Source organism: Syzygium oleosum, unplaced genomic scaffold, assembly GCF_021117445.2.
Source record: "Syzygium oleosum isolate NSW1041296 unplaced genomic scaffold, Sole_v2.1 Sole_v2.05, whole genome shotgun sequence".
In the NCBI taxonomy this organism is placed as follows: domain Eukaryota; kingdom Viridiplantae; phylum Streptophyta; class Magnoliopsida; order Myrtales; family Myrtaceae; genus Syzygium; species Syzygium oleosum.
The window spans coordinates 7,323,847-7,336,315 of NW_026607489.1; the positions used below are offsets into that span (position 1 = coordinate 7,323,847).

Sequence of the window (12,469 nt, forward strand, 5' to 3'; positions counted from 1 at the left end):
CCGCTTTAACTAAATACAAAAGTATCGTAATACGTCATAAAATCGTCGTATAACAAGGTAGTATGGTACAACGCTTTGCATATGAAATACTCTCTTTTTTTTTTTTTTATGAGATGTCATGATGACGACTTTGAGTAGACGTAAATGGTCTCTCGAAGGAGGGGATCGAATGATGAATTTTCCCTCGATGGAAATGCAAGTTCTGTCTCGACATCATCCCATGATAAAGTGCAGCTAAAAACAGATCCAAGAAGAGGGTCCAACTTTGACCGCCACCCTCCCAGGGAAGACCGGCGTGAACCTTGAAACCAGACGTGTTCTAGATGCTGCAAAAGATCAGATTGTTGCCGTTAACATTGGAATGTTTTCACACTAAAATATATCATAAACAGAACAAACAAGCGAATTAGGGTTACTGCACTCATGTGACTCCTCTGCAAACATCGCAAATCTAGCTGCCTCCTAAGAGGGGGTCAAAGATGAAACAGTGTCTACCTAACCTCCCCACCTCGTTGCAACCGAGGCACACAGTAAAAACCAGTAAATAAGACAAATGAGAATTCTGCTTCAGCTGGTAAAAAAAAGGAGAAATTTTGCCTCTGGATTGTGGCCCTAACGCCTTGGCCTTTGCCCCATCTTTATCTCTCCCGAAGATAAAATATTCCCTTCCTTTTTTCCATCTTTTCTATGACATGGGTATCGACATCCGATGCATTGTAATCGGATTAAGTTTCTCGAACCGTCTCGTTCACATGTATCGATTAGGACTCTTAAGTATTAGAAAAATAGATATGACTTTCGAGATTATTATAAATAAAGAGAAATTATTATTTAAATACGATATTAGAAAAGAGTACGTGATCCGTCGCATTCAAATTTATTTACGTAGACTAAAATTCCATTTTCCATTTTTTTAAGTAATTTTTGTGGGCCACAGTGTGGTGATGAACTGACCGACTTCTATAGGCACCGTGTTTCATCCCAATATAAATGAAGCAGCTCATAAGTTCTTGGACTAATCTCTCTCTCTCTCTCTCTCTCTCTCTCTCGCACATTAAGCTTCAGAAGGCAGAGCATGAATGACTACAGAGAAGGCAACTCGACATGCTGTTATTTCCATCCTCAAGAAGTATTTGTTGGGGTTTGTCCCTCGTGCTTGAATGAGAGGCTTCTAGTTTTAGCAGCAAACCAAGCACACAACAACAATCACCATCACCACCAGCACCACCATCATCCTCATCCTCATTCAACCAGAAGCAGCCATGGCCACAGAGCTCAGAGCCAGAGCAACAACCCCAACAAGAAGCCATCAGTTGTTGGTCTTCCCAAGATCTTTGCTCTTGGATCTTTCCTCAATCGCCTCGAATTCCGGCATTGGAAATCTGGTTCCATCTCCTATGAAGATGCTTCCCCTAGCCCAGAAGGTAAACTTTTCTCATTTCTTGTGGTTTTTTTCCCCACCTTTCGAGATCCCAAAGTTTAAATCTAAAAAAAAGTTTGCAGCTTTGCAAGTCGTGAATATGCGGGAGTTTTTTCTAGGACTGTCTTGTCTCTGCCATTGCCATGAGTTGCTGTGTTGTCTGGTGAAAGAAATTATTGCATGCATACAATGGATACAAGGAAATAAGGCCAAATAGCTCACATTGGAAGCAGTGAAACTTGGGGTTTAGTTTGATCTTCTGTCCTCTTATTTTTGTACAAGAGTGATTATTTTAGATTAAAATAGGATGTAAATCACTTTAGATCTGATGTGAAATTTAGTCTTACATACACATTCACTCTCTCAAAAAGAAGGTGGTAGAATTGCTTGGAGATTATAAAAGATAAATTTTAAAAAAAAGGTGACTCCATTAAAGTGAACAGAGTTAGATGGTATAAGATGGGATCATTCAGGTCGGTGCACTGAGAATTCGAGGGGGACATGTTTGCTGGGCCATGGCCAACATCCATTTGATGTCATTTCATCACCAATAATGTCTTGAACAGGGCTACTTCTGCTATAAGTTTCATTATAATATTTTTAATTGGATGGATTGTGTTCTAAGTTTCTAATGCTGAAACAGAAGAACTGTAAGCACACATATGCCAGCCTCTAGACTCTACTTGATTCATCATAAATTAAGATACTCATTTTTTTTTAATAATCACTAAGAGAGTTCGTGATTCATGCAGATTCTTTCATATCGATCAAATTTGAAGACAATGGTCTGGCCTCATGGGAAAAGAACACAGCTTCAAAGGTGTCCTTTGACAATTGCAAGGCTTCATGGACTCAGAGCATGAGCAAGAAGACCATCACCGCTACCACAGCCAGTAGGGAAAGTACCAATAACAAGAGTGTGATTGAGCATGCCAAGCCCCGCGCCTCGCTGAGGTGGCGGAAGCGGATTGGCCACTTGTTCCAGCTCATGAGATGGAAGAGGTCCAGCAAGGGGAGTGTCTGCCACGTGGGCACCAAGGTGGAGGGAGTGAAGGTGAGGAGTGGCTGGATGAGGAGTCTCACAAGGAGGAGGACTAAAGAGTAGAAAGGAAAGAGAAAGGGTTTCAAAAGAAAGAAAGAGTCCTCTTCTTTTTGGGTATTTTCTTTTGGGGCCTGCAAAGTGTGACTGCAAAGTTTGATACTATTGAGACCGACAGAGTCAAAGGATAGCTTGAGTAAGTGCTTTTCCTTTCTGAATTCTCCAGATTCTTGTATATTTATCGAAAAACCCTTTGCTTCTCATGGTTGTAAGTAGTACAGAAAATCAGACAAAAAAGAAAAGCTGTACGGGGTTTAAAATGGCACATGTAATTTCTGAGATGTCATGAAAGGAATCATTTCGATTTCCTTGGAAGATATGGGCCAAAAGTAACCACGATGGTCCATGTGTACAATGCCAACAAGTGCTTGTCTCATAGTTGTCTCGATGGAGCAATACCTCCTGTCCCCTTCGTTGCAGAGCGCTCGAATAATTCCATATTTGATTTTAAATTACTCATCAATGCAATAGACAGATGCCAAAGTCCATTCTTTTAGTCTTTTGAAAATTTGATTGATTGACGTGAAGAATAATCATTTCACTGAAAAATTTCTCCACACGTGCAAAGTCCACTTGGGTCCTCTTTGTTGGGTAGTGCAAGTGCCCTTCACAAGGGCAATCTGTATTCTGAGGGGTTAGAGCTTGCAATATGGGACCAGAAGCTGCTGCTTGAGGACCACGATCGTGGGTTCAAATGGAGTGGACGAAAATGACAAGACATGAATGTGCACCCAACTCCCAACCACTGTCCAAGAGGAAGACGGCGAAGCCTAATGTAGATTCGTGCGATTCGTGCGGTTCATGCGGTGTGACTCCCCTAACGAGACTTAGGCAATATCTCACCCCCCTCATTTGGCTAATTAGGGGGGGAACCCCCATCTGCAAAGGTGCCGTGGCCCAAAAAATTTCCGAGAGTGCTGGGAATCATTGAGTCCCGACGTGTTCGGGGAGATTGAGGTAAGCATCTGTTGACGATTCGAGCCCCATAAATTCTTATGTGTCGAGACCATTCCCCTATCACGAGATTATCAGCTCAAGGGGCGACTAAGGCAGCTTGACAAAGAATCCTTAGTTGCATAGGTCTTTCATGGGAGTTCTGTAGGAAATATGAATGGTTCTCTATACCAGAACGCGGTTCACTAAAGAACGAAACAATTTGTTTTAGGAAAACTTATGACAGATACTTTAATGAGGCTACAAAGGAACCTAAACATTGGTAGACGTATTTTAAAAGAAAATATATTATATCTTTAATCTAAGTAGGAAATGTCTAGCTCCTATAATTAGGTGGCGAATTGGTTATTTTAAAGATAGCTATAAATTAGCGTCGCATGGAAGTTATTGATGGACGCATAAAACATGTCTATGTAAGGAGCTAGTGGCTCCTGGCTTGGCTAGGTTGAAGGCAGATATGATTCTAAATTTAGGTCCACAACACTTCATCCCCCATAAACATTAAATTTCACTTGGTGTCTTTCAAATGCATATAAAACCAACATTATAATCATCAAGATATCTCTCTTCTAAGAAACTATCACAAATTCGATTCACATAGGGAAGGAATCTCTAAACGGCTCGTGCTGGATTAAGTAGCTGCAGAATACCTCATATAAGGAGACTTCCTGTCTGATGCAATAGATTTATTTGATTGTGAAGCATGCTAAATGCTCCACTTTGCATTCAGTATGAGTTCTCCACTAGCATAGGAAAGACGGCTGACTGTTTGCCAACTGAAACACATGACATGTTGGTGGGGTATTGAGTCACTTCCAGTGGTCATCTATGGTGAGGCCTATGACATTTAACAGTTTTTGCTCTTTCACCCTGAGGGAGACTTATTAGACAAAACCAGCTAAATCTAAGGCTGGAATGAAGGTTGCCACAGCACTCATAAGAAAAGGCAACTTGACAGTGACAAAGGGTTCTCTACACAAAGAGACCAAGTGAAAATGCTAAAGAATTCAATACTAGTAAATGTCACGAGGCCTCACATGGACGAGCACTAGAAGTGACTCAATACACCACCAACATGTCATGTGTTTCAGTTGGCAAACAGTCAGTCATCTTTCCTATGCTAGTTTTCTTTAGGGGATGCAATATATTTGTGAAGCATGCTAAAAGCTCCACTGTCGGCATCTTAATGGGGTTGTGGTTATGGGATCGCCAACTTGGACATTCAGATTACAAGTGGTGCGAAGTAGATATGGTTCAAGCGAAAACTTTCGTAACTGGTGTGAGATAGGTGACGCCTATAGGAGGCTACTAGTGTTAGTCGCTCCTTTATTCCATTTTATCATGAAAAAAGTATCAACCGTATATCTAGAAAAGCTTGGTTCTTGCTTGTAACTTTTTCAACTTTCGGTAACTTTTTTCATATTTAACACCTTAAACATTTTTTAACAAGTACAACGCTAACACTTAAAATGATTAAAAAAATTGACATTTTTCAAAGTGACAATGATTTTGACCTAGAGACATAAAATAGCGAAAGAGAAAATACAGCGCATAAGCCCTCACATTGGTCCTAATTTGAATGGCAAATAAACTGTATAGACTGTTGCCTCTTAGCACCCTATGTACCAAAAGAAACATATATTCTTCATCACTTTCCAATTCATTTGTAACAAGGCCAAGAACTCCCATTTTCTCAGTCTTGTGTTCTGTTTTGTCAGTACTGTTCTTCAAAAGGTTCTCTTTGCCCATGGAGAGAGAGAGAGAGAGAGAGAGAGAGAGAGAGAGAGACTGTATTTGGACTCGGGCCAAGGGACATGCATGTGCCTTTGCCAAGCAAGTCTTCGGTAGGGCAAAAGCTGGTCACCACCTATATCTTCTCCATCCAACCAGAGAGATCTAGAGATGGGATAAAGATAAAAGGGTCAGGACCAGAACATGAAAGCCTAGCAAGAGCTTAGCTTTAGCTCCATTTTCTTGTGAGGTAACTGGAAAAGGAGAAAAGAAAAAAGCTTCTTTAGGGAGTGCCTCAAGTCAAAACAGCTTTTGGAAAGGCCATATCGTTTGGTCACACCCATATCAAAGAGTTGATTTTCTTATCCACAGATCCAATTCCCAACATTTTACCCAACTTATATAAATATATATGGCCCTTGAAATGAAAGCTTTTTAGCTACCCCTAGTGGGCCTCTTGCTGCGCCATAGATTCTCATCTTATTTCTCTCCTCATAATAATTGGACTAGAACAGTCCACGCCATAAGATATTCTTTCTGATGCTAACAATAGAAAAATGTGGCTCACACTTTCTTATCTAGCCTTCTGATTAGTTCCTGATTTGAAATTTTGGAGTTACTTGCATTATCAACCCTAAATATTAGCCTCTTTTTCGGGTTAATTTGTCCGCTTATTGTTAATTGTTGGGTGAACCATGTTACCCACAACACATTGGCTGCCTTAGTGCTGTGTTGCAGTGTGTGTGTGTGTGTGAGAGAGCGAGAGAGAGGCACCATATATTTGCATGTGGCCATAACGGAGACAAAACAAATAAAAAAAGGGGGGCAACGTCGTCTCGTGACTCTTTCACTAAAGGGAATGTTTGATTAATGGATTTGATGATTTGTCGGCCTGGTCGTCCTTTGACTCGATGATACGGAGGTTTCAAGGCTTAGTTATGGCTAGGAAGAAAAAGGGGAGAGTAAAAAATGGATGTTGGTGGTCTCCACTCGCATGCAACGTTGGTTCAGCTAAATGACCACAATCAATCAAGATCCGTCATACGACTATATGATCGTATTGTTCATCTAGGAGCGAGAATAAGAATGCATAATCACTGCAATACTGTAGGATTGTTATTTTCACGGTTCCAACAATTTGATTGTTCAACACTGAGGAACGTCGATCCATAAAAGATAGAATTCCGATTCGTCAACGACCCAAACGGCAGTTTACATATCAACAGGACGCGCACTCATGTGTGTTACGCACAAAGTATGAGTAACTACTGCAAGCAGCTATCAAACACGCGAATTCAATGCTCGATACGAGTCTAGAGACCAACAGATCAAAAAGACCAAAAGTAACTGGAAATTGTTTCAAAAAAATTTCAGGGACATTTCCCACTGGTCCATATCTCTGATAAAGGGAAGCATTTAGTGATTTCACCAACAAATTCTTACATGATGACTGTATGCTACACGACCTTAACTTCATAAGGGTCAATTAAAATTTCATTCAAGTCACTAGCTCCCTTCCAGTTCCTAAGCAGTAATTGTAGCCTAAATTGTCAATGGAATCACATACCACTAATGATCTCCTAAGTTTCCAGAACCCTGCTAACTTGGAGGTTGTTCCATATGAAAAATATTGGCTCGTGCAAACGCAACATATAAAACTGCAGTTTCTAAACAACATCAAATACAAAGTTCTGTGTCTACTCGTATCTTTCTCAGTACGTCTGGTGATTAAATTCACCAAATCCACGTCAGAAACACGCTCGACATAACCACAAAACCAATATGCACTTGTTGAAACGTGTTGATTAGCAAATAAATTAACTAATCACCCAAGTTAGAGGACTGAAGAGAAGCGTGTATCACGTACTACACCCCTGCATGTTCTTTACATAATTTCCTAGAGGATATGATTGAACAGAACTTCAACTCGAGATCCAGTTTTCCCCACAGAAGCACGGTGATATCCATTTCCATAAGTAGCATCTATAATATTGATTAGGAAAAAGACAGATCAACCCTCAAAGTAGCAGCATCACTTCACAAATTCACGGGTAAAAATTAAACACAGCTTAATCATTCGAATACCTCAGTTCCCAGCATCCAGTATTCTTCGTATTCTATACACTTAATCCCTTATTACAAATGGGAAAAATACAAACATGACAGTAGCATTCTACCTTTAGACAGGGAAAAACTCTCAGGTCATTTACATTGACTTGATCCAACCCAATGGGCATCGTATTTATCATAAAAAAAGGGACATTGACGATCCCTCAGAGGACGATGGCTGTAAGGCACGGATTCTTACGTCATATTTACGATGACTAGGAACTTCACTGGACGAAAATGATTCTAGTCCATCTGATACAAGCGGATCAGACGAAGTAATTGAATCATATGCAATTCCAATATGGTTGCCACACTTGCGGCAAAGAAGTTTGGTTCTCCGCCTAAACAAACCCCATGATTGTTTCGAGAAGAAGGGCATGCACTGCCGCTCATTAACCAGCGTAAATCTACTCTCGTCAACATTACAGAACGATATGATCCCTTTCTTTATGGACTTACTGTACTTACTTCCAATTGTCGATATGTTCCGATTTAAGGAGCTGAGGTTTAGCTCGTATCCGCAAGAGCCACAGCTGCATAGAAAAAAGAGAATATTAAAAACAGCTTTTGTGGTTACCTTCCTATTCACACCGCATCAGAATGATCAAACATGTTCCATACGTATGCATGATTGTGTGCAAGGAGACATGCATGCAAGGGTGTGCACACGTGTGTAGTAAGTGTGGTGGTAGAATGATAAAATTGAGATGGAGACGAAAAGTGTAAAAATATCACATGTGATAATTTATCATGTGATTCTGATCTCCATTCTTAACAAGAGAGTGAACTTCATTTTGAAAAAGGAGGAGCTCCCCAATCTTTAGCTCATAGATTAAAGCCAAATTTTCAGGAACTTGATAAACAAAAACCGAGAGAGATTAAGAATAGTGCCATTATTTGCTCAGGATTAAAAAACAGTGTCTATCATGCAGAAAAGTTAAATCAAATTTCTCAGGAAAAGGCTAGCAAACACTTTCCTCATCCACTATGATTACAAAAATTCTAACCCTATTAAGAATCTCAATAGAAGAACTTCATCCCAAGTACTGTAAGAGACATAAACATCTAGTTTATACAAATACAGATGCTTGTACCCTCATGAAGCAGTAATAAACTCCTGACCATGTAACAATTTTTGCAAATAATTTGCTTCCTTTTGTAATATCTTAAGATGACCACTACTCGTTGCATTATCAGTTGTTCAAAGTTCAGCAACCCAGAATCCGCGATTGAAAAATAAGTTTAAATAAAGAAATTGATTTCAGACAGCACAATCACACAAAAAATTAGGGAGGCACATTCTTGGACCATTGCTAGTAAGTCATTCATGGCAAATCACAGATGAATAAAAGATTGCGATGCCCTTGTTGTAGAAATACAACTACATAACGCAAAGTCGACAATGGCCGAGAGTCAAGAAAACATCTTAAACATAGAGCTCTAATTCTTAAGGATTAGTTATGTAAAGATGGAAATTTTCATTTTACAATACAAGCACACGGTTGATCATGCATACGCTTGAAACTAGAGGCAGACCAAGGGCCTAGTGCACCTGCACCCCCAAAACCCTCTCCTTACCTCGGGGTAGAAATTTTTAGGCATAATGTAGTCCTATTCAGATATTCGGGCAAAACTTTAATTTCAGCGCCTCACACTCAAAACAATACTCCTGCCATTCGAAATCACATATTTACATCAAGAGTCGATTTCGGGCAAATCCAGGAATCGCTTCGTGGAATATTCATTAAAAGAGCAGTAAGCAATTCGAATTGAGAAATACTACAAAAGATGATCTCAAGATGTCGCAAAAGTAGCATCAACATTACAAGGGAATTCAGCTAACAAATAAGTTGGAAAGGTTCTGTGGGAACATGGCTTATCAGCTAAGCAGGCTCCCATTTCGCCAGTTCAATCTCAAAACTCAGCTGGGTGATAAGCAGAGCTCGAGAATTGGCTTATCCTCAGCGAACCGTTTCTCCAATCTCTGTGAGATGAAATAGTCAAGCATCTAGAGTCAACCGAACACGATCGATCAAGTTCACCACAACTTCAATCAATCGCACCATCTTAACACCACACCCTTCCACGAACGAACACAAAACCCCTTCTTCACACCCAGCTCATTCACCATTCCACGAACGAAAAGCAACCCCCTTCTTCACAACCCGAAGACAAAACGAAGGAAAAAAAAACGAAAACTTTGCAATCTTCCGAAAGCTCAAACGAGTCCCGGATTCCCCCGAAACCGACCCGTCATATCAGATAGCCTCATGCGGCAATTCAATCGCCGACCCATCAACCAACTCGAAAGCGAAACCGAAGGCGGACATGCGAAGCCAAGGAGGTAGGGAAGGAGCTGAATTGGTACCTGTAGCTGACGTCTTTGACGGAAGATGAGAGCGAGAAGGGACTCCGCGTCCCGCCGCCCCGAGTGCCGTCCTCGAGGAACATCGGATTCGCCATGTCCCCCGATCGCCGCTCGACAGTAAAAACTCGACCGATTACGAAAGGGTGCGTCTCCGACGGCGACGGCGAGAGCTACGGAGGAGGAGGAGGAGGAGAAGGAGAGGGAGTCGGAGAATCAGACGAAAGCGACGGTGAAATCAGCGGGGCAGGCGAATGTGCGCTGTCCAACGTTTGTGGGATTTGAGGACGGCACCGACCGCGAGGAGAGCATCCGAGGTGGCTCCGTCCGGAGGACGGACGGTTTTCTTTAGTGATCAAGCGCGTGGAACAAACCAGTCTTTTCATACGTTAGCAAAAAAAGTGTCAATGATTGATGTCAGGTTAATTCAAAAAAAAAATAGCAATTTTAGGTCGAGGGATAATTCTGACCCGAATTTTTTTTTACCTCGTAAAAAAGCATAAACTTTCATTTAAATCCCAAATTTGGCCCCCCATTGATTTTCTGTCTGAAGTTACCCTTATTTGAGAAAAAAAGTTATGGTGGTGAGCCTGGCGAATTTCTTCCATGGCGTCTGTCGACAAGTGGTGGCCTACAGTTTCAGATTATGACAAAACGACGAAGTTTGGCCAGAAAGATTCAATCTGGAGATATTTTTGACTTGGCGGTGAAGTGAAGGAGACGAACAGTTTCACCGTTATTCTTTTGTGGTTTAGAGAATAAGACAATGAATAATCTTTAAATCGGTCAGCAAGTCACGTGGATTTATTGTTAAGGTGGAATAGTTAAGTTGGAAAATCATGATAAGTCATAAGGATTGATTTAAGTGAAAGTTGATAAGTTCGGTAAATTGCCGTCAAGTTGGGTTTTTTAAGTTGAAATTGTGCCAAGTTGATGTTTTTTGAAGAAAAAAAAATTCGAGACTAAAGTTAGTGTTTTGTTTTTAAATTAACCCGATTGATGTCTCAACTCTGAGTCAACCTGATTCTTCGGGCATTTAATTTTTTCGTTTTTAAGTATTATAAATGAAATAAGACATTGATGGAAAATGCAAATGTCGGACGAACTGTGGAAAAACATTAAATAAGCGCGTGAGCGGGTCGGGGGCGGGCCCCATCCCCCGCCCCTCGGGGGGGCCCCCCCACGCTCCGCAAAGAGAAAGCGAGCGCGGTCGGCCCAATCGGGTGGAGCGGGGTGTACCGCTTTTGAAATCGTGGGTGCCACGCTCAGAAGAAATAGTGTAATAATGGCCCTGTAAAATTTTCTCCCTTTCACTAAACAAATTTGGATAATGAGTTTTTTTTTTTTTTTGGAATGATTTTGAGATGCTGCTAAAATCGTAATGTCTTGAAATTCATGTCACCGTATTTTAAACGGAACAAATCCTCGACGTTTCTTGACTCGGTTTCTCAATTTAAATTTGACGTGAGTCGATTTGAACTCCTAGAACTTCGAAATAGGATCGAGAAGTCTTGTGCCATCAATATATGTGCGCACTATAATTGCTTCGCATAAAACTTTTTTCCTCTAGGTTCAATGGTCCATTACACGTCGAAAATGGTTAACAATGCATGGTTGACAAACCATGATTTTGGTTGTACGAAGTATGATTGGTGTTGAACAACGAGGGATTGCCCCAGTGGCCACCCTTCCCACTCCACTTGGGAAGAGAGAGGTGGGGATTAAAACATAATTCCTCCTTCCCACTCCACTTGGGAAGAGAGAGGTGGGGACTAAAACATAATTATCCGGAGAGTCTATCTCACTATAATCCTCTTTGTTTCTCATAAGAGATGAGTAATTCTAGACTTAGATTACGTTTGGTTCAACTTTGAACGATGTAAAGTCATTTTTCCCCGTATGTTTTTAGCAAAGGTGTATTTGTCAAAAGCAAATAGTGTTTGTTTGGTTGATGCACAGTTTATGTAACGCAACTTTGAAGCCAGAAAGAGAAGAAAAAACGGGACTCCTTCTCTTGAGCACATTGCAGAAGCAATCAGCCAACCGACCAATCAAATCATAATCACACGGAATACAAATTGGAAAAGCAAGCGCCAAACAGGGAGGGAGGGAGGGAGAGAGAGAGAGGGGGACTCGTAAGCGACGTCGTTAGGGTGCCGGCACTCCACGTGGAGCTGCTCGGCCATCCACTTGCAGCGCTGGGGTTAGGGTAGGACAGGGGGTGATGGGTCTTCTGGTTGATGTAAGTAAGAGCGACTCCAAGTCATGCCCGTCTTGTTAGTCCATTTCTCCTCCGATTTGCTTGTTTCGAGAACCTCTTGCTCAGCCTCAACCCCTCTCCTTCTTCTCCTTCCGTTTCCGTCCCCTGTTGATCCCAGGTGAGGCGATGCCGAGATTGCGCGACTTCAGGCGAGCTAGATTTGGACTCCGGTGTCGTGCGAGCCAGGTGACAGGTCTGAACTCCGATGTCGTGCAAGCCAGGCGGCGAGTGGCGGAGACCCGCGACTCCAAGCAAAGTGACTCTGGTATTACGCGACCTCGGCCGACCCCTCGCGGGCGTCCGTCCAGCTCCTCCATCTCCGCGAACTCTAGATCTGCAAAATTGGAATTTGAAATTATTAGTGGATGTAATTTGGGAAGAAAAAAATCATTTATTTTGGACTTGCCTTTCAAAAATGTTGAAAGCCCTTTCAGATTTTCAATGCTGGCATTTTCCCAAAGTGGCCCAAATTTTTTTTTTTCCAAACACCTATAAATTTTGCTAAGGGATTTTAAAAGCCCGAAGTCCCTT

General features: G+C 41.5%; 2 protein-coding genes across 2 annotated transcripts; one reads left to right on the forward strand and one right to left on the reverse strand.

Annotated features, from left to right (window-relative positions):
* Window positions 1–1,003: 1,003 nt before the first annotated feature.
* Window positions 1,004–2,834, forward strand: LOC115676480 (transcriptional regulatory protein DOT6). The gene is made up of 2 exons (XM_030599421.2): window positions 1,004–1,424; window positions 2,173–2,834. Exons 1-2 carry the CDS (start codon window positions 1,076–1,078, stop codon window positions 2,523–2,525), a joined length of 702 nt encoding a protein of 233 aa, XP_030455281.1. The 5' UTR covers window positions 1,004–1,075; the 3' UTR covers window positions 2,526–2,834.
* A 4,422-nt stretch (window positions 2,835–7,256) lies between these two features.
* LOC115676470 (uncharacterized protein At4g08330, chloroplastic) lies at window positions 7,257–9,920 on the reverse strand. Its single transcript, XM_030599409.2, has 2 exons — window positions 9,682–9,920; window positions 7,257–7,846 (listed from the first exon to the last, which is right to left on the reverse strand). The coding sequence occupies exons 1-2, from the start codon at window positions 9,774–9,776 to the stop codon at window positions 7,450–7,452; spliced, it is 492 nt and encodes a 163-aa protein (XP_030455269.1). The 5' UTR covers window positions 9,777–9,920; the 3' UTR covers window positions 7,257–7,449.
* Window positions 9,921–12,469: the final 2,549 nt, after the last annotated feature.